This window comes from Molossus molossus, unplaced genomic scaffold (assembly GCF_014108415.1).
Source record: "Molossus molossus isolate mMolMol1 unplaced genomic scaffold, mMolMol1.p scaffold_m16_p_2, whole genome shotgun sequence".
NCBI classification, from domain to species: domain Eukaryota; kingdom Metazoa; phylum Chordata; class Mammalia; order Chiroptera; family Molossidae; genus Molossus; species Molossus molossus.
The window spans coordinates 43,971,085-43,994,338 of record NW_023425355.1 but is presented as its reverse complement, the minus strand read 5'-3'; the positions used below and the strand labels follow the sequence as shown (position 1 = coordinate 43,994,338).

The following is a 23,254-nucleotide window of genomic DNA, read 5'->3' as shown; positions in this document are numbered from 1 at the left end:
TGCCCATTTTCTTCCTCTTTAGGGACTCCTATGATGCGAATGTTATTACTTTTCCAGTTGTCTCACAGGTCTCTTAAGCTGTCTTCCTGTTTTTTTTTTTTTAATTGTTTTTGCTTTTGGTTTTCTGATTGGTTGATTTTTTCTCTCCCCTGTCTTGTAAATCACTGATCTAGTCCTCAGCTTCCTATACTCTGCTGGTTACTCCTTCCAGTGTGTTTTTAATTTCTGCTATGTCATTCTTTATTTCCACTTGGTTGGTTTTCAATGTTTCTGTATCTTTACTTATGGTGCTGATGTCCTTACTCATGCTTCCGAGCTTTCTCACTATCATGGCTCTGAACTGTACCTCTGATAACGTGCTTAACTGCATTTCACTGATGTCATCTTTGATAAAATTCTCTTGTTCTTTCATTTGTGGTTTGTTTCTTTGTTTCACCATTTTGGCTATCTCAGTGGGATTTGGAGCCTGCCAAATTTTCCCTGTGGGTGTTGGTGTTCTGCTGTTTGTGGCTCCCTCTTCTGGCTTTGGATGAGCAAGGGAGAACCCACATTAAACACCACTGTCAAGTCTTACTCTCCTGGTTAGATTTTCAAGCCCAGTAAAGGTTCAGTTGTCTTCTAGCATTTTCCTGGAGCCTTGTGGTCTCAGTTTCTCAGTGCCTTGGAATGTAGCCCTGGTGTTCTGCATAAGAGGATTTTCAGAGGGTGGGATAAATGCTGGTTGTTAATGAGCCTGAGTTTGTATTTCTTTGCCTCACCTGGGAAAGGCTGAATCTCCGAGTGTGGGCTGCTGCTTTTTCCCACAGCTCTGGGATGGAGCACACTGGCCACCGTTCTTTGTGGCTGCAACTCAGCAAAAACTCTGAGTGCTCTTCAAATCCTGGTTGTCCGCACAGAGTTACAGCCCAGTCTGCCCTACCTCTGCTGTAGCCCCCAGATGAGTGGCTGTGGCTATTTTAGGGCTCTGTTTAGGTTCTCTGCACTATGGAGTGGGTCTTTATTCCCCAAGGGCGATGCTTATAACTAAGACTGCTGCTGTTCCTGGGCTCCCAGCCTGCCACCCTCTCGTGCCTCCGCAGATCCTACCCGTGTCCCTGGTTATATGGTCCTGCTGCTTTTCTGTTGCTTTTCCCCCGAGGGTTTGTCTTTATTTTAGTTGTAATTCCCGTTTGGTCCTGGGAGATCTTCTGTGTAGCTTCCATTCATACCACCTCCGTTTTCACATCCTGTACACCTATCTTGTGCGCAGCTGGATCGCACAGGCCTCTCTGGTGCCCCCGCACCCTGCAGGTCCCATGGGTAACTGGATCACACAGACCCATTGGGGACCAGGCTCTATGCCTATATTATGGGCTGCTGGGTCACACAAGCCTCTCTGGTTCTTCAGCACCCCGCAGGTTCTGCAGGTGACTGGATGGCACAGTCCCTGCTGGGTCGCATATGCCTCCCTGGTGCCCCCGCATACTGCAGGTCCCATGGGAGAATAGCTGGATTGCACCGTTCTGTCTTGGTCTCCTGCTTCCCACAGCTTTTGTGGGCTGCTAGGTTGCACAGACTTCTCTGGTGTCCCAGAGCCCCGCAGGACCCATGGACAGCTGGATCTCATCAGTCCCTTTTGGGACTCTGGCTTCCCAGTGCTCTTGTGTGCTGATGGACAGCACAGGCCTCTGTGGAGCCCCAGGTTCTGCCACTGGGGGCTGGCGAGTGCTGCTGCCCCATGGGGCTCAACTACTGCTCAGCTTTTTCTGTAGTTTTTTTGGGGTGGGTCTCAGCTGCTGGTCTGTGCTTTTTTGCTTGGGGATGTATGTCTGCTCCCAAGCCTCTGTTGCTGGGGTTATATCTCAAGTCTGATTGGGGTGCTACTATGGGATATGGTGCTGGTCTCTGGGCTCTTTGTGGCTTCTGTGACGGGCACCTTGGGAGCTCCACTACTGTGCACTGGTGTGTGTTGATACAGATTGTCCACTGGTCGAATGATGCCAGGTATGCTGGTGGGCTCAGGTTGCTGTGCCTTAGCTGCTCCCACTTCCTCCTCCCAGGGAAGACCCATGGTCTTCCAAAATGGTGGGACATCCCTGTGGCACAGGGCGAAGCATCCTGAAGAGCCGCTTACCGTGTTAGCCGGCTGCTCCTGTCCACAGCACACGAACCTTCTGTTTCGCGTCTCTGCACTGCACGAGTTTTGTTGTCCATCTTCACGTCCACTCACATTCTCACATACTAGCTCACTCTCTCACACACTCACCCTTCCTCTGGTCCTGCCCACCGCCAGCCCAAATTTAGTATTTTCACCATTCAGTGATTTCTTCTCATCTAAAATACATTGCTATTTGTCACCTTTCTTAGATATATATAATTATACATTTTTATTTTTACTGTTGCTGTACTTGAATTTGTGTCAGTACAAAAAATCAAAAGTTATCTTGTGAGAGGATGTATTCCTTAGAGGATTTGTTGATTTTGAAAATTTGTAGATTTTCTCTTTCACATTGTGTTGTGTTTTAGATTCCAACTGTATTAATAAAGAATCTGACTTGCTATTTAACATTGTAGCCAGCTGTAGTAACATTTATTTTTAGGTTTTCACATAGTCCTTGAAATATTTTTGTTTGTTTGCTGTTGGTCTTGATTTAAAGGAATTTGTCTAGAGTAAGATTATATCCTTGCATATCACAAGGTACCATCTAGGATTCATACTTTGTATACTAATTTACTGTTATTTAGCTATTTACTAGTGAAAGGTAAATGCAGTGTTAACTCTCAGCTAAAAGAAGCCATGCATGTCCTCCAACTTAGAGGCAAGTAAAAAACTGCATATGTTAGTTCAGTGATTATTTTCTTAAAGCAGCTTTGCCACTTGTTTAGTTTATACTATTTTTATGAATATATTTGAATCTTTCAGAAAGTTTATACTAGTACTTGAGTGAAACTATTCTAGGTAAATAGCAAAAGGATATTGCACTAAATTAATAATCAAAAAGGTTAGGAAAAGAGATCAGCAAATAAACTATCAAGTGGATAACTCACAAATGTTTAAAATCTGATGCCTAGTTATTTAGAAGACATCTCCTCTTTGTCTAACTGAAAAGCATAGATTAAGCTACTTTGTATTGACAGTTTATTGTTGAATTTTTAAAAGCTAATCTTTATCCTTCTTGTCAAAATATTGGAGTATTTCTACTTGTATTTGAGTGTATTGAAGTTTGTTCCCCTGAATCAGTGATGTTGTCTATATTAAAATAGCTATTCTACAAATCATAATTTTACCTTTACTATAATTTGGGAAATAAAAAAAAATATTATCTTAAAAAATTATCTTAATGTTGTTCTGTAAATTATTTAGCCAATTCTTCACATATTCACCAACCATACTTTGCATGTTAGTATTAGAGATGTGGCTATTGCTCTTTTTCTTACACTGATTTTCTTATTATCTGGATTTATAAGTGGATGTTTAGCTGGCTTCTTAAAATTTGATTATCATCCTAAGGAAAGGATTACAATATATATGGACTTTTGCAATGAATGTCTTGAGTTGCCAGGTTCCCATTGCTTTTTCATTCCTGCTAACTTAATCTATTCTGTAGTAATTTCTATTATGTCTTTTTAATAATTATTTATATGTTTTTAGGTGGAAAGATGTGCTTCGGAGTACTATGTAATATGAATAAATAAAAAGTAATTACGAAAAGTTATATTGAGATATATTTAACAATCATGGAAAGCAAAATTAGATTTTGTGACATTTATTATATTGATTTAGAATTATAGAAATCATGTACATTACCTGTTTCATGTGATTTTTTTTTTCTGATCATATGAGCATTTCAGTTTGAGGCACATCATATTAACCTCTAGTTCATTATAACTAATTAAGTAGTTCTCTCAATCCTTGAAATCTATCTATTCTTTCTTTTCTGTTTGCTTTATTAATGACTTCCTTGTCCTCTCCCAAAACATCTTTCTTCTTCCATCTTTTGGTTTGGTTGATGTATGTGAAATGTGAATGAAGATGGAGGCCTTTATGTTATAGAGCATCATTCAGTGAAAAACTCTTCCAGAGAACCAGAGGATGTGCCTCAAGGTATCAAAGTTTGTGGAAGCCTATTAAAGGGACAGGTTAATGCAACTGAATTGTATAGTCTTTTATTTAAAATACAGTATCAGTAACTGGATTAGGGAATTGCATTAATCTGGAATAGATAAAACAAATGTTTATTTTTACTTAGAGTATCACAGAGGAAAATATTAAATATCATTATACACAGCAACATTTTACACAGGAGAATTCTCAAGTACATAAAATATGTTTTGTAGGTAAATGGATTTCAACTTTTTTCTCCTTTCTGCTCCAATATGACTCATACACATCAATAATCACAATGCTAGTGAGTGTGGTGTGGGAGAGAATTCAGAATTTACTGTTGTGATGGGCATTGTAGTTTGACCCACCCTCTGGAATAATTTCCATCCCACATAGAACATGCATACTTCTACATATCCATTTTAAAGTCACTCTTTAAAGATATTTTTTTCCTAATAGTCTTAGGTATTACATTACCTCCATTCTTCTACATTTGGGAATTAAGCAGTTTTAGTGTATACTCATACAAAGAAGAATAAAGGTGTAATTTTATCTCTAAATTGTTTGGTGCAAAGCTACACTCTTTACTTATGATGCATGTCCTTTGTACCTCACTGTGACTCTTCCTAGTGAAGCTCCAATAGATCCAAGCCAGTAAGGAAACTGGGGTGATGGAAATTGGTGTCTTTATGTTAACCATCTTTCTGTAATTACAATTTATATTTATTTCATTATATATTTTAGTAGTCAATATGTAGCTTTAATTTGAAGTTCTTTTATCATCTATAGTGTTTTTATAGTTGACATCTGAAGATTATATTTTGAATGAAATGTAGATTTTACTCCTTATAAAACTAAACTTTGAAATAGAAAATTAAGTTACATTTATATCTATAGTAAATAAAATTTTCAAACTCTTAAATATGTTATTTATGTTAAAGAAAGATAATCATTACTTTTGACTTTGAAATTACTTAGAATTATATAAAATTGTGGACAAATAGTTCTCTCTTACAATGGTTTATCATTTTTTCTGTTTTGATTTTCTTTGAATACTGTTATATTTGGTTATCAAAATTTGATAAACTTGTGTTTTTTTTTTCTCAAACAACTGAACTTTAGTATTAGTTTTGTGTTTAGAATTATTATTATTATTATTATTTTTTTTACTTTTGGCAAAGTGATTATATTACATCAACATAACCCTATCTTTTGCTGTGCTGGGAAAATGAAATCGGTCATATTGGTACCTAAACAATCTACATCTCTTCATTGTCTGTTTTAGCCAAAGGTGCACAGGCACTAGTAGCATAGCTAGAAGATATGCAAGCCTTGAAAATGGGTTTATAAAAAAAGATACATGGAAGAGTTGGTGAGCTTCATTCCTTCATAATAACAGCCAAGTGTGCTTATGAGCATCTCATATAAATTATATTTAATTATTGTTTTCTAGAAAACATTTTCATGAACCAGATGCTGTTTATTATGGAGAACTTTTATATCATGCGTATACACTATTCTCTTTAATATGTTTTGGAATTAATGTGTTCATTTTACTTTTAGGATTCATTCAATATCTGTTACAAGAAACAAGCCAAAAGAAAATGTGGATTGTAAAAAGAGGTATAAAATTATTTTAGTCCTTCTATTTAATATTTTATATTGAGACTTGATCCTCTGACAGTGATGTTCCTATATGTGGGTTTTAATTGAATAAATGATATTGATTTAATATAACTAGATAATTTTTAAAAATCACTAGTCATCAGAGAGATGCAAATTAAAACAACTATGAGGTATCACCTCACACCTGTCATAATGGCCGCCATCAACAAATCAGCAAACAACAAGTGTTGGCGAAGGTGTGGAGAAAAGGGGACTCTGGTACATTGCTGGAGGGAACGCAGACTGGTGCAGCCACTATGGGAAACACTATGGTGTTACCTCAAAAAGTTAAAAATTGAACTGCCATTTGACCCAGTGATAACACTTCTAGAAATATACCCTAAGAAGCCTGAAATCAGAAAGAATATATGTACCCCAATGTTTGTAACAGCACTATTTACAATAGCTAAGATCTGGAAACAGCCCAAATGTCCATCAGTAGACGAATGGATAAGAAAGCTGTGGTACATATACACAATGGAGTACTGTGCAGCTGTAAGAAAGATCTCTTATCCATTGAGACGACATGGAGGGACCTGGAAAGTATTATCCTAAGTGAAACAAGCCAAGCAGAGAAGGACAAATATCACATGATCTCACTTATTTGTGGAATATAATGAACTAAACAAACTGCTGAACAAAATTAACCCAGAGACATAGAGGTGAGGTACAGAGTGACAAGCCTCAGAGGAGGGGGTGTTTATGGGGGAAGAGATAAACCACAGAACTTACATGCATGTATGCATGACCAATGAACATAGACAACAAAGCTGGGGATGGGGCGGGTGGAAGGGGAAGAGGGTGTCAATGGGGGAAAAATGAGAAACATCTGTAACAAAAACAAATTAATAAAAAGAAATTAAGTGTGTTACAGCATGAGTTAAATTTACTTTTGATACAAACAACTAGAAAAATGCTGATTTGATCTCTTTTTGCACTCATACAAGCATTTTGTCTTGATGATAGAATCATTTATTCATTTATTAATTCAGCAAACATTTATTGTATTACCCTTACTGCTAGGAATGCTGTCTTTCTTCATCATTGATTTCGTTTATTGTCTATGTTATTGCTTATTGTTTTTATTTGTTTTCAGTTGTGTTTGACTAAGTTCTTCTATATGAATACATGTTCTAAGTCCACGTATATTAATTTCAGAGAACTAAAACACCTTCAAAGTTTCTGTTTATTCTTTTTGGTGGTTTAAAAATTTGCATTAGACTCAATTCCTGAGTCATTACTATGGGGTGTAAAGGTTCTAGGCTGGGGGTGAGTATAGATGTATACACAGAGAGAATTAACATTTGTTGAATGCTTGTTATTTACATAAAACTCTTCTGAGTGCTTTAAAAGTATTATCTGATTTAACCTTCATAATAACTCTATGACATTGTTACTATTGTCCTCCCCATTTTATAAGAAGATTAACTCTTTAAAAAAGGAAGATGTTGCCATATACTAACTGAAAGAAACCCACTTTCTCCTAGAAGACACAAATACGTTAAAAATAAAAGGATGGAGCCCTGGCCAATTTGGCTCAGTGGTTGGAGCGTCGGCCTGCGGTCCAGAGAGACCCGGGTTCGTTTCCCGCTAAGGGCATGTACCTCGGTTGCAGTTTGTCCCCGGCCCTGGTTGGTCGTGCGGGTGGCAGCACACTCGATGTGCCTCTTTCACGTCGATGTTTCTCTCTCTTTCTCTCTCTCCCTCCCACTCTATCTGTGCAAAAAATGGAAAAATGTCCTCGGGTGAGGATAAAAAAATAAATAAATAAATAAAAAATAAAAGGATGGAGAAAGAATTAACATATTAACACTAATCAAAAGAAATCTAGAGTGCCTGTATTAATAACAGAAAAGTAGGCTTCTTCCTTTTTTATAGAATCTGACAATCTGACTTCTAATTGCAGTGTTAGGATTATTTATGTTTAATTATTGATATTAATGAGTTTAAATTTACTGTCTTATGTGTTTCTTTTTAGTTTTATCCTTTGTAGCTATCTCCCTCCTCCCCTTTTTTACCAACCTTTGAATTACATTTTAAAATTCCTATATATCTCCTTTCTGGACTTATTAGCTATAGCTTTGTTATGTTATGCTAGTAGTTGTTTTAGGTTTTAAAGTATAATATTTAAGTTAGTGCAATCTATTTTCAAGTATCATTATGCCATTTTGTATACAGTATAAGAACCTTAAGTATATTTCTATTTCTTCCCTCTTGGCCTTTGTGATATTGTTGCCATACAGTTTACTTCTTTATATTTTATAAATGCTGTGGTACACTGTTATTATTTTTGTTTTAAATAGTCCATTGTTTTTCTTTAATTTTTAAAATTAATTTATATATTCATTTTTGTTACAGATGTTTATCCTTTTTCCTCCACTGATCCCCCTCCCCCTCCCTCCCTGCCCTGTCCCCAGCTTTGTTGTCCATGTCCATTGTTCATGCATACGTGCATATAAGTTCTGTTGTTTATCTCTCCTTTCAACCCCGTCTTCTGGGGATTATCAGTCTGTACCCTTCTTCCACGTGTCTGGAACCACCCTGTTCCTCAGACTGTAATGTTCATTATATTCCACAAATACATGAGCTCATGTGACATTTGTCTTTCTCTTCTTGGCTCTTTTTGCTTAGGATAATACTTTCCAGGTCCCTCCATGCCATCTCAAAGGATAATAAGATCATTCTTTCTTATAACTGCATAGTACTCCATTGTGTATATGTACCATGGCTTTTATATCCATTTGTCTACTGATGGACATTTGGGCTATTTCCAGATCTTAGCTATTGTGAATAGTGCTGCTACAAACATGGGGGTACATATATTCTTTCTGATTGGTATTTCAGGCTTCTTAGGGTATAGTTCTAGAAGTGGTATCACTGGGTCAAATGGCAGCTCAATTTTTAATTTTTTGAGGTAACACCATATTGTTTTCCATAATGGCAGCACCAGTCTGTAGTCCCACCAGCAGTGTACTAGAGTTCTCTCACCAACACTTGTTGTTTGATGAATTGCTGATGGCGACCATTCTGACAGGTGTGAGGTGATACCTCATTGTTGTTTTAATTTGCATCTCTCTGATGATTAGTGATGTTGAGCATTTTTTTATATGTCTCTTAGCCATTTGTATGTCCTGTTTAGACAGGTGTCTATTCAGTTCCTCTGCCCATTTTTTAATTGGGTTTTTTGTCTCCCTTTTGTTGAGCTGTATGAGCACTCCATATATATTGGAAATTAACCCCTTATCTGATGTATCATTGGCAATTTTGCTCTCCCATACAGTGGGTTGCCTTTCCATTTTGGTGGTTGTTTCTTTTGCTGTGCAGAAGCTTTTGAGTTGGATGTAGTCCCATGTGTTCATTTTCTCCTTGGTTTCTGTTGCCTTAGGTGATGTATCTGAAAATTCTGCTGCTTATGATATTTGAAATTTTGTTGCTTACATTTTCTTCTCAGATTTTTATGGGTTCATGAGTCACATTTAAGTCTTTTTTCCAGTTTGAGTTTATTCTTGTGTATGGTGTAGGTTGATGGTCTAGTTTCATTTTTTTGCATGTAGCTGTCCAATTTTCTCAGCACCATTTATTAAAGAGGCTGGTTTTACTCCACTGTATGCTCTTGCCACCTTTGTCAAATATTAATTGAGCGTATTGCCTTGGGTCCATTTCTGGGTTCTCTATTCTGTTCCATTGATCTATCTGCCTGTTCTTGTGCCAGTATCAGCTGTTTTGATTATAGTGGCTTTGTGGTATAACCTGAAATCTGGTAATGTGACTCCTCCAACTTTGTTCTTCTTTTTCAAGATTGGTGTGGCTATTCAGGTTCTTTTTTGGTTCCATATGAACTTTTGAAGTATTTGTTCTAGTTCTGTGAAGTATGTCGTTGGTATTTTGATAGGGATTGCATTGAATCTATAGATTGCTTTGGGTAGTATGGACATTTTAATGATGTTAATTCTTCCAATACATGAAGAAGGTATGTGCTTCCACTTTTATTTTATCCTCACCCAAGAACTTTTTTTCTTTTTTTGTTCAGATAGAGTGGGAAGGAGAGAGAGAGAGAGAGAGAGAGAGAGAGAGAGAGAGAGAGAGAGAGAGAGAGAGAGAAACATGGACATGAAAGGGACACATCGAGTGGTTGCCAACCGCACAACCCAACCAGGGCTGGGACAATGTGCAACCGAGGTATGTGCCCTTACCAGGAACCGAACTCAGGTCTCTCTGGACCGCAGGCCCTCACTCTAACTGCTGGGCCAAACCAGCTAGGGCTGCTTCCACTTTTTTGTATCTTCCTCTTTAAATAGTCCATTGTTTTTAAAGACATTTAAGTAATCAGAATGATTTTTTTAATATTTACCGTCTTAGTTACTGTCTCCAGTGCCTTTTATTTTATTGTGTAGGTCCACATTTCATATTTCCCTTCTACTTGAAAGACTTAACTTTACTTTTAATCTTGGCCTACTCATGTTGAATCCTGTCAGCTTCTGTATGTCATTTTTAATGTTTTTATTGATTTATTTATTTTTTTTAGAGAGAGAGAGATAGAGACATTGATGTGAGAGAGAAACATCCATAGGCTGTCTCCTGCATGCCCTCTACTGGGGGTTGAGCCCGAAACCCTGGCATGTGCCCTGAGGGGGAATCAAACTAGGACCTCTTAATCCATGGGATGATGCTCAATCCACTGAGCCACACTGGCAGGGCTTGCCTTCATTTATGAAAGATATCTTTGCTAGTACAAAATTTAGGTTGACATTTTTGTTTTCATTTCAGTACCTTAACGAGGTTTCCCTGTTGTCCTCTTGATAGGGTTTGGCATGAGAACTCTGTTGTCAATATTTGTTTCATTGAACAAAATCTAAAATCTCTTGTCCTTTAGCTTCTTTTTACATTTTCTCTATCATTTGTTTATAAGTAATTCGATTATTATGTATCTTGCTGTAGTTCTCTTTATGTTTCTTTTGCTTGGAGTTTATTGAACTTCTCGAATTTGTAGGTTTATTGTTTTCATGAAATTTGAAAATTTAGGACCCTTATTTCTTCAAATATCTTTTCTGTCACCTGACCTATTCTTCTGGAACCCTAACTATATGTACCACTTGAAAGTTTCTCCCAGATCAGTGATATTCTATTCATTCTTTTTCAGTATTTTTCTTTCTGTGTGTGATTTTTTGCTGGTTCTTTTGTAATGTCTGTATATTCACTAATCATTTCTTATGAAATGTCTAATGCATTATTTTAATCCCATCCAAGTTATATTAAATTTCAGATGTAGTTTTTAATCTCTTAATGTTTGATTTGTATCTGGTTTATATCTATTATGCCTATATTAACGTGTTCAGTCTTTCCCTCTAGCTTCTTGAACACTGTCTGGTTGAATTTTTGATTGAATACCAGACATTATGATCTTGAATTACTTGGGTGCTGGGTATTATAGTATTGCTATAAATACTCTTTCACTTTGTTCTGGAATGTTGTTAAATTATTGGACAACAATTTGATATTTTTGGGACTTGATTTTGTGCCTTATGTGTAATCACATAACAATTGATTACAGTAAGGCATTTTGTCTAGGACCAAATTTGCCCCACTAATAAAGAAGACCTTGCATTGTACTCTACCTGATATCCCATGAACTATAAGGTTTTCCATTCTGGCTGGTGGAAACTGATACTACTTCTAGTTCACTGTGAGTCTGAAAATTACTCTTTCTAATCTTTCTGGTGATTCTTTTGCCTAGGGTAGTTTCCTTACATGTATGATCAGTGATTAGTCAGAACTCAGTTGAAAATTTGAAGGATGCCTCTGTAGAGTTCCTAAGTTCTTTCTTTGTGCATTGTTCCTTTCTTTGTTACTTTGTCCTGTTAACTCCATATACCTTTTTCTCCTTGGCACCCAGCTTTGTTTCCTCATTTCGGAGAGCTACATGAGCCCCACCTTGGTCCCCCTTCTGTGGCCTTGGAATTCTCTTCCTGCAACAATGTGACTCAGTTTTGAGGCTTGCCTTGTTTACCAATGTCTAAGGGATAGATGTCTCTCTCTCTTTTTTTTTCCCTAATATTTAATGTCTTGGAAAGTATAATTTTGTCAATTCTTTTCTTGTTTTCAATCAGGACATAAATTTGGTCACTGTTAATTTTATCTTGGCCAGATGCAAAATCTAGTTTTTACATTTTATGTAACTTGTCTATATTTTCCCATACACCTGCTTCACCCCAACATTTAAACAATTGCTGCTCATATTTTTCAGATATTTTTGTGATTTTATTTTTATTTATATTTAAATCTTTCAGTCCATTAATTTTGGTATTTGATATGATATAAGAAATCTAGTATTTTCCTTTCTCCCTCTCTTCCTCTCTCCTTTTTCTCACTCCTTCTCCTTTCTATGTTTTTTTTTCCTTTCTGTATTTTACAATTGGTTAATCAGTTGTCTCAACACCATCTGTTACATAACCCATCATTTCAACAATGCTTTTAAATTTCATTTTTATTGTAAGTTGTTTTAGTTGTTGTCCTGTATGCCTTTTCTACTGAAAAAAAATTATAGATTTTGGAGCTGGTACTAATTTATTTCTGTAATTTAATAAAATACATGTAATTTCCTAGTAGGTAAGTCCCCTTTATTGTATAACTTTTCTCTTCTTGGTCATGCATTCTTTAAATTAACTTTGTAACTCTTTTATCAAATTTTCTAAACAAGTCCCAAAATACTTCTTTTAAAAAATTACTATTGTATTAATTTCAGCTGTCATTTTGAAGGAGAAGTTATGTCTATAATATTTAATCTTTCTGTCCAAAAAGTTTTCAGTCATTCAAGTTCCCAATTAGGTGATTATGGTTTTGTCATGTGGGTCTTGTGCATGTCTAGTTAAGTTTTTTTCCTAGCTATTTTTTACTTTTATAAATGAGATTTTTTCCCAATGTATTTTATAACTTGTTAAAATTGATAATTAAGAAAGCAATTAAGTTTTATGTTTTTTTTTCTGTAACTGCTAACCATACTTCTTAGTAATAGACTTTTTGTAATTTTTTTTTCCCTTGGGCAATTCTGTTTTCTATACATTTTGGAAGTGTGTTTCTTTCTAATTATTAAAAATGTTCTTTTCTTACTGTACTGTACAGAAGTTTCATAACAGTGTTGAATAATACATCTCTAGTGGGCATTTTGTTAGTGTATTTTTTCTAAAGGAACTTCTTGTTCATATCTGCAATCTAACAATTATATTCAGTTTACCTTACTCTATGCGCACACACACACACACACACACACACACAAAATAGATAAAAAAAATTTCTACATAGCCCCTATGTGTCAGAATGAAATGTTCCAGGGTCATAATCAGTAATTCAATAGGCAAAAAAAGAATTACTAGGGTTTTTGTTTTTGTTTAGCTTAGGATAATGATTTTAATATAATAAATATAATCTGCTCTTTTTATGTCTCTAGATATTATATTTCTTTTCACCTCTGAAAAGTTCTTAGAGTACTCTTATGCATAGGGTGATATTAAATAGGTCTGTTTTGATTTTTTTTAGCAGATTATAATTGATTGGGGAAGACTTAAGTATGTTTTTGTCAACTTTAAGTTTTCTTATTAGTTCAAAGCATAGGCATGAATAAATTCTTTAGATTTCTGGTTAAAGAAATACAATTTGATACTATCATGTTCCTTGCTTCTCAGCCTTTTGGCTAAGATCATGTGTATAATATTATGTTCATAATGTATACCTAACGGCAATTCTAAATATTTTAACATATTAAGGCATCTTTAATTTTTTAGTGTCTCAACAGATGACGTTAACTCACCATTATCACCACTCACATGGAAGGTAAGAAGAAATTAAATTATATTATATCTAATATTTTGTTCTCATTTACTTAATTAAAAGAAATTGTCTCATTACAGCCCTTAGAAAATCAGAAAGATCAAACAGATGAACAACAGTGGCCAGAATCTCAACCTATAATCTGGCAGAGTGAAGAAAGAAGGCGGAGCAAACAGATTAGAAAAGAATATTTCAAGGTACTTAATTAAAATTGTAAAATTTACTTTGTAATTAATTTTGATTTTATCAGTTTTGTTTTATGTTAATAAGGTAGAATAACTCTAGTTACATATAGAAAATGTGTTATTTTACCTACATGTATCTAGGAAATATTCAGTATATAATATGATCCAGTTACATCTATAATATTTCAGTAATTCATAATAATTAAAAATGATTAAATCAGTCTGAATTGTGGTTTACCAAATTATTTACAACAAAGATGTAATGTTTGCTACAGTACTAATTGTAGTAATATGTAGTAATATTTTAAAAGAATTGCTCCAAGAAGGTCTTCACTGGATTTGTTTCAACAGTTGATATGTAATTGCAATGAGCATTTAAATATTTCTATGCAAATAAATGTTATTTATGTAGTTCTAAAAATGATAAAACGTGTGTTCCTGTCATTTTTTTTTCTTATTTCATTAGTAGATTTCTTAAGGTAGTCTTTTAACTAAATTGAAAGCTCAGACCATTGGAATTATCCCAAATTTTTAGTTAACATAGTTTTTTTTTTTTTTTTTTCTAAGTTTTTATCGATTTTTTAGAGAGGGAGGCAGGGAGAGATAGAAACATTGGTGTGAGAGAGAAACATCAGTCAGCTGCCTCCTACATGCTCCCTACTGGGGATCGAGCCCACAACCCTCACATATGCCCTGACCAGGAATCTGACTGGGACCCCTCAGTCCATGGGACAATGCTCAATCCACAGAGACACATCAACCAGGCTAGATAGCAGAGTATTAATGAAATTTTATTGTGTAGACTTTTGTAAATATTGTCATTTTCTCTATTTTTTTATTTAGATCTGCTAATTTGCAGATGCCAGTCATTGGAATTGGAATAAAGTTTAGTATGAGTCAGAATTAAATATTGGAATTTTGAACTCAAATGAATAGTGCAAACAAACTCCTCACCCATGAATAGCAAATTCTGTTGCTTTTGTGTACCTTTTCTGTTTCCCAGAGCTTAATTTTTAATTTAATAATGATAATAATAATAATTTTATCAGAATATATAGTTGTAAGCTAAATTATAGGTAATTTGAAGTTTATATAACTAAAAATAAGAATATATTTTGTGTTTTTCTCTGCTAGCAGTGGGTCTTTATATACATTGATCTGTTTCCTTATGTGGGATTATAATGTATATTTGGAAGTAGTATCATATGAGCAAAACAAAAATGTTATATGTCTTAGGAAGTCTGTGATAAGTTTCACCTTTCAACAAATAATTACTGAATCTTTTTTTTATCCTCACCTGAGGACATTTTCTCATTTATCTTCAGATAGAGCAGGAGAGAGAAGGAGGAAGAGAGAGAAAGTGAAACATCGATGTGAGAGAGACACATCGACTGGTTGCCACCCACACAACCCCAAGCCAGGCGGGGGACAAACTGCAACCTAGGTATGTGCCCTTAGCAGGAACCGAACCTGAGTCTCCCTGGTCGTGGGCGGACACTCTAACCGCTGAGCCAAACTGGCCAGGGCAATTACTGAATCTTTTTAATAAGCCTCATATTACCTGGTCAATACAAGAGATAATGAAGGATAATATACATAGGGAGAAGGTAAAGACATTCCCAGCAGAACCCTGGTTCAGTGGTAGTGCAAGTCTATTTATCCGAACCTTTACAGATCTGTAATTATATTTACATATTGACATTTATTTTAAAGTGTCCTCTTTTAGTTTATGGGCTTTGAAAAGAAGCACAGAATAAAATTTGTTAATATATAAAACTTAATGAATGATTGATGATGTAGGGGAATAATTTTAGTATTTCTAAAAAATAATATAGGTTTTAATATTTAATCTACTGGTATAAGAAAAACATACAAAGTCTAGTTATTAAAACACTTGCATAGCACTTACTAAGTGCCAGGCATTAAGTGCTTTAAAAATATCGACTCATGTCATCTTAGTAACAACCCTATGAATTAAGGACAGTTATTATCATTTTTATGTTGCAGATGGGGAAATTAAGGCACAGAGAGGTGAAGTAGTATGCTTCCAGTCACTTAGCTAATAAGCGTCTGAGTCATGATTTGAACCCAGAGTGTATGCTATACTGCCTGTTTACTTAATGTAGATAGCCTAATATAAAGCGAACAAGCACTTTCAAATCAATGCATTTTTATTGTTTTTAAAATATTTAACACTAACTCAGGTGACGTTCTCAATAAAGTCTTAATAGAGGCCTCAGTGATCTTTTAAAAAATAGTTTAATAGCATCATTTGTTGATAAGTATTTTATTTTTTATGGCTTAAACATACCTGATAATATTGTTAGTTTGTAAGTTGCTAAGTGTCCATTACATAATCATTATTTAACAAATGTTAATTTCTTCCATACTTAATAAATAGGTGCAGAAATAAGCTTTAGTCACTGGGAAATGTTTAAGGAGATATGTAGTTCTCCTCAGTAGTCAGAAGGTGTCAGTGTTAGGACACTTGATAAAAACGGAATGTCAACAATTTCTTTCCTAAAATGTAAAAAAAAAATTATAAAGTTGAGATACCACTCTCTGTGTTAAGTACAAGCCATTACTCAATTTCCAGTATTTTCATGATTAAAATATCAATTTCTATGAAGTAACTTTCTTTCAAAAAGAAAATTTCTCTTAATTACCTATCTTCTGAGAATCCAAAGGATGATTCATAAGATAAATTACTGAAATAAATATGGATTTATAGTTTATTAAATATTAAAATATGCTACTCTAGAGATTTATATCAAATTATCACTAAGTTCACTCCAGAATGGCTACCTTTGCTTTGCCGTGTTATGAAACATACAGAGCTTTTCCGTGACTTGATCCTAACACATATAAATGACTGAGCCAAGGGATTTCTTTGTATTGTGTGGTAAATTACTTATGGTGCTGTTATTTCAGTATATTTATTGAAAACGTATGTGTCTGTGTGTGTTTGTATATGTATGTCACTCTATTATCACTTCTTAGTTGCTAAGACTAATTTTTGGTAGTATGTTTTTGTTTTGTTTTTTTCTTTATCTTCACCTGAGGACATTTTTCCATTTTTTGTTCAGATAGAGCAGGAGGGAGAGAGAGAGAAAGATCGATGTGAAGGGACACATCGAGTGGCTGCCACCCGCACGACCAACCAGGGCCGGGGACGAACTGCAACCTAGGTACGTGCCCTTAGCGGGAACCGAACCCAGGTCTCTCTGTACCACAGGCTGACGCTCTAACCGCTGAGCCAAACCGGCCAGGGCGGTAGTATGTTTTTTAAGGAAGCCCCTGAAACTAAGTAAAAAATGTTTCAACGTATTGGCTAGATTATGTGAACAAGAAGATAAATTGGGTCAGATTTTATGAGTAAGTAAATCACTGTAGGAGAGTTACATTAACTTTTTCAGACTCCCTGGCCACTGTCATGTACTACTCTAGCAAATAGAATGTAATGTCCTTGTTGCCAAAATAAAATCACTGCATTTCTCAAAGTAAAGCTATTCTAGAAATACATTACTCTATTTAAAATCTTTTAAAGAAATGTATTAATATTATTTAATAAGATGCCAATAAAATATGAAAATATAACTTCTTGTAGATAAGTTATTTTTAATATAAATTAGTAGCTTTAATTTTTTGTAAGAATGATAACACATGAAATTCTGACTGCATGCATTTAACTATTGATTTGTAAACCAAAAGAGTTAAAGAACATTAGAATAGCTATACTTAGTTACTGTTAAGGATTATTTGATTTATGGAAATGCCATATGCCATATATGTTTGCCTTCAAATGTATTTCATTACCATTGTGGTAAAATATTATAATGACTTATACATATCTAATTTCATAAATATAGTACAGTATTTTAATTTAAAGGCTAACCCCTTTCCTGTCTTTCCTGTGAAATTAAAGTAAGCTTCAGAGATGAACTGACCTCTCTGTTTCTGAACAGGCCTTTATTGTGGTATTTAATTTGAGGTATAATAAAAGTTCAGTTATTCAGACTAACATTAACCAAGGACAGCAGAGTTGAATTAGTAAAAAGTTGGACTTACAGAATATTTTCAAATCTATGTATATTGTTAAGTTTTGGGTTTTAGGACCTTTAAATATGTATAATAATGCAAATTAAGTTTCATGTATAATGGATATTTATTTATTTTTTTTAGAGTTGAAAGATCATTATTTGAGAAAACACGTTTAAGTAACATATTTAGGGTTCAGTGCTCTCAATACAACGCAAAGTTACATAATATTTATTAAAATGTTGCAAGAGTGGCTTTCAGAAGGAATTAAAATGTACTTAAAAACAGGATTTATTCATCCGTTTGAAGTTGTGTTTATGTATTTCAGGTGATTGCTTAGCGTGATGCTTTGAACTCTAGTATACAGCCATTATAAAAAAAGAATTCAGGACGTATAGTGGCTTACTTAGTTTGTTTATTGATATCTTTTTTAAATTAATTAATTGATTAATTTTTGTTACAGATGTTTCTCCTTTTTCCCCCATTGATACCCCCTCCCTCCCTGCCCTGTCCCCAGCTTTGTTGTCCATTTCCATTGTTCATGCATACATGGATATAAGTTCTGTGGTTTATCTCTCCTTCCCACCCCATCTTCTGGGGATTGTCAGTCTGTACCCCACTTCCACGTCTCTGGGACTACCCCATACCTCAGACTGTTATGTTCATTATATTCCACAAATAAGTGAGATCATGTGGTATTTGCCTTTTTCTGGTTGGCTTTTTTCACTTAGGATAATACTTTCCAGGTCCCTCCATGTCATCTCAAAGGATAAGAGATCTTTCTTCCTTACAGCTGCATAGTACTCCATTGTGTATATGTACCACAGCTTTTTTATCCATATAATGGATATTTTTAATTAGAATAGTAGTTGAGTAACAATAATACAAGTTTCATTATTTAAGTTCTTGACTGCATCATCCTCTCTTTTTTTATCAATTATCCTCTCACTCTTCTGTCCTTTTTTCTCTTTACCTTCTGTCTTATAAATAAGCTCAGATCTCTGCCATTACTCCAGATTTCCCTCTCAGCTGTTGCCATATCTCTTTGTTTTCTTTTAGGGTTCAACTTGTCATTTTTAGGTCTTCACTTTCTCATCACTCCTAACCCACTGCAGTCTGGATTTCACTTCCATTTCTCCGTTGAAATAGCCCCTCACCAGAGCTTCACATAAACCTACTAAAGGCAAAATCCAGTGTAGCATTTGACAGTGATGACCACATCTTTCTTCTTGAAACTCTTTTCTTGATTTATACCTCACATTTTTCTTTCCTGATTTGTCTGTTTTTCTTTTGATGTTCTCATTTAACTTTTCTTCTGTTTGCTTTTAGGGTTTCATCCTCTTTATTACTCTAAAAGTTTTCTCTGAAGCTTTTATGACTCCAGATGTCTCTTATCTTCATCTGGGTCTAAAATTACATCCTATGAACTTTTTCTAGTCTCCAGAGCTGTGTATCTAATTTTCTGGATGCCCTACATGTATTTCACATTCAATATGTCTCATCTTCCTTGCCCTTCACCATGGAACTTGTCCCTCCTTTCTATTCTTTATTTTTGTTAATCGTAATGGTGTTTGCTCTGTTGTTTAAGCTTTATACCTCAGTCCTTCTCATCTTTACCTCACTAGTCACCTCACCTAATTGGTCACTGGATGTTAATTAAACATTCTTTTTGCAGTTCATCACCTCTTCTCCATCTCAGCTGCTCTGGTGATTGTTGAAATCCTATTTTTTCTTGTCTGGGCAATTGCAATAACTTTTTTTTTTTTATTAAAGTATAGTTGGCTGTAATGACTTCTTAGTGGTCCCCCTTTCTCTAGTTTCACAGCTTTTAAGAGATCCCTGACTAAAATGTCTTTATTGGCTCCCCATAATTAATAACATAAAGGTTGGACAGCTTAAACTCTTCATGGGCCATACTTACCTACTTTTCTAAGTTTTATTTACTGTCATGATTCACTCTCCTCACTAGCCATATTACTCTGTTTTCTGCAGAAGCTGAGCTTTGTTATTCCTTTATGCTTTTTTTTTCCCCTGGGAATCCCCATTAGCCCTTTTATTCCTAGCAAATTCCTACTAATCATTCAGAACGTAGAGATGGGAGTATAGCATAGTGGTTAAGAGCCTCGGCTTCTAGAATCAAACCACTTGAGTTCTAGTCCTTACTTGGGATGATAGCTACTAACTGTGACTTTCGTGCATTACCTAACCTTGCTGAGCTCAATTTAAAAAAAAAAAATCGTCAAATGACACTAATAATATCTTTCTTTACAGTATTGTTATAACTATTGAATGATTTAATGTAAAGTATTTAGAATAGCACTTACCACAGAATATGCACTTAATAAATATTAGTTTATTATTCACTCAAATGTCATTTTTTTGGTACCAATCATCTATTATTAGGTGTTAATTCTCAATTAGAATATGAAAGCATTTAGCAAAGATCAAAGGTCGGGGTGCCTGGCAAAGAACATCATGGTCATGAAGCAGACTGTGCCCTCCACATTGGGCCCTCTTCAGTGATACTTGCCTGGATGCTCACTGTTGAGTTCCTTGTAAGAATGGCAGCAGTGGAAAAGTATGATAGAAACCCCAGTGATGCTCCCTTTCTTCACATTGACATACTTCTTCTAATACCAACTGATAGTAACTTCTAAGAAATGTTCCAGTGGTGCCTTTAGTAGTAAAATCCTGCATCAGTTTCTGGATTGTCACTTCCCTTATTTTGACATCTATGAGTATCTTCTTCTTTGGTGGTAATGACATACCATCCTGGAGTCCTGCTATCTGCTGTCCAAATGTCACTCTTTCGTTGAAGTAGAATAAAACCAAAAAAAAAAAAAAATGATGTAAGTGGGAATCATGTCTAGGGATAGCAAATAGTTTTATTCACACATTGCAAACTCTATTCAGTGGCAGTCCAGAGTATTGGATTGAAAACATATTGAAGCTATGTCTCGGATCAACTGGAAAGCAAACACCCTGATAGATTAGTGATAGTTGTCTTAAATCGCAGGATAGACAGTGGAGGAATTTAAGGTTTGTATTTGTAATCCCTAATACTGCTCAGCCCCCAGTTTGTGGTTGAGCTACTAGGTAGGCTATTTAGTTTTTGAAGAATTATGGAAGATAAAGCTACATAACTAAACGGGACAATTAAATACAACCTTAAATGCCAGGCAAAGCAATTTGGGTATAATCCGGAAATTAGTAGGTTTTACAACAGGAGAGACACAAGTTGTAAACTGTGTTTGGAGAACATTAATCTGCCACTGATTTGCAAGATTATTTCTGGTGACAAGGAATCAGAAGTAATAACACTAGTGGTTGTCGTTCTGTATATCCTTGATTCTAAGAGCACTTTTTCACAAACTAGCATTTTTTTACATTGATCATATTATCTCTGTGCCTAAGTATAAAATTTACCTCAGAGTTGTTATGAAAATTAAATGGGTTAATAAATGTAACACACATCAATCAGTGCTTGACATGTAAGACATTTCAGTAAGTTCTTGGTATATAGTAAGTGCTAGCATCATGTTAACTATTATCACTATTACTATTATTGTATAGTCAGTATATATATTTAATGTAGTGAGGTTGTTTTTTTTTTTAACCTAAAATCAGTAGGTTTCTTAATCATAGACATTTTGGAATGATGAGATTACTGATCAAGTATGAGATGATGGGGGCCTTAGTTGTGAGAATTCAGAAGTAAGTCTGAGATAACAAAAACAAGTGACTTGATGACATATTGGACACAGCAGATTAAGAAAACTGAGGATTTAAGACAACCCTCAGATTGTTTTTTTTTTTTTTTTTAACTTGTGTTTATTATTGAATGTATTACAGACATCCACCCATCTTGATCCTCTCCTCCCCATTCCCTCCGGACCCCTCCTGCATTCCCCGCACTATTGTCTGTGTCCATTGGTTATACATGTATGCATATAAGTTCTTTGGTTTCTCTCTTCCCACCCCACCTTCCCCCTTCTCTCTAAGGTTCATTAGTCTAACAAACTATTTGTACTTCTTAATCTCTTCACCTTTTTCACCCACCTCGAACTCCCCTCCCATATGGCAAACATCAAAAAGTTCTCTGTATCTATTAGTCTGTTTCTGTTCTGCTTGTTCATTTTGTTCGTAGATTCAATTGTTGATAGATATGTGTTTATTGCCATTTCATTGTTCATATTTTTGTTCTTCTTCAAGAAGATCCTTCAACATTTCATGTAATACTGGTTTGGTGGTCATGAACTCCTTTAGCTTGTTCTTGTCTGAGAAACTCTTTATGTGGTCTTCGATTCTAATTGCTAGTTTTGCAGGATAGAGTAATCTTGGTTGTAGGTCCTCGCTTTTCATCACTTTGGATATTTCTTGCCACTCCCTTCTGGCCTGCAAAGTTCTTTTGAGAAATTAGCTGACAGTCTTATGGGAGCTCCTTTGTAGGTAACTAACCACTTTTCTCTTATTGCTTTTAAGGTTCTCTCTTTGTCTTTAACCTTTTGCATTTTAATTATGATGTGTCTTGGTGTGGCCCTCATTGGATTTATCTTGTTTGGGACTCTCACTGCTTCCTGGACTTACAAGTCTGTTTCCTTCACCAAGTTAGGGAAATTTTCTGTCATTATATTTTCAAATAGGTTTTCAATTTCTTGTTCTCCCTCTTCTCCTTCTGGCACCCCCATGATGCAAATGTTGGTATACTTGAAGTTGTCCCAGAGGCTCGTTACACTATCTTCATTTTTTTTAAATTCTTTTTTCTTTTTGCTGTTCTGATTGGGTGTATTTTGTTTCCTTATATTCCAAATTGATGGTTTGCTTCTTGGTTTTACCTATACTACTATTGGTTCCCTGTAAATTATTATTATTATTATTATTATTATTATTATTAATTTCATTTTTATCCTCACCCAAGGACACTTGCATCTATCTTCAGATAGAGCGGGAGGGAGGGAGGAAGGGAGAGAGAGAGAGAGAGAGAGAGAGAGAGAGAGAGAGAGAGAGAAAGATCAATGTGAGAGAGACACATCGATTGGCCACCACCCACACAACCCCAACCGGGACCAGGGACAAACTGCAACTGAGGTATGTGCCCTTAGCAGGAACTGAACCCGGGTCTCTCTGGTCTGTGGGCCGATGCTCTAACCACTGAGAAAACCAGCCAGAGCCCTGTAAATTATTTTTTATTTCAGTTAGTGCATCCTTCATTTCTGACTGGTCCTTTTTTTATGTTGTTGCTATTCTCACTAAGTTCCACTAAGTTCATTGAGCATCCTTATAACCAGTGTTTTGAACTCTGTATCTGTTAGATTGCTTATCTTTATTTCGTTTAGTTCTTTTCCTGGAGTTTTTTTTTTTTTTTTCTTTCATTTGTGAAGTTTCTTTGTCTCCTCATTTTTGCTACCACCATGTGTTTGTTTCTAGGTATTAGGTAGAGTTGCTATGCCTCCTAGGC

At 35.2% G+C, this 23,254-nt stretch overlaps 1 protein-coding gene across 2 annotated transcripts in view; it reads left to right on the top strand.

Annotated features, from left to right (window-relative positions):
• LRCH2 (leucine rich repeats and calponin homology domain containing 2) overlaps positions 1–23,254 on the top strand; it is a 156,680-nt gene that overhangs the window by 110,762 nt on the left and 22,664 nt on the right. For both annotated transcript variants that reach the window (XM_036271296.1, XM_036271295.1), the window contains exons 12-14: positions 5,648–5,707; positions 13,528–13,576; positions 13,654–13,770. In XM_036271296.1, coding sequence (XP_036127189.1) covers positions 5,648–5,707; positions 13,528–13,576; positions 13,654–13,770 — 226 coding nt within the window. The remainder of the gene's footprint in view (positions 1–5,647; positions 5,708–13,527; positions 13,577–13,653; positions 13,771–23,254) is intronic.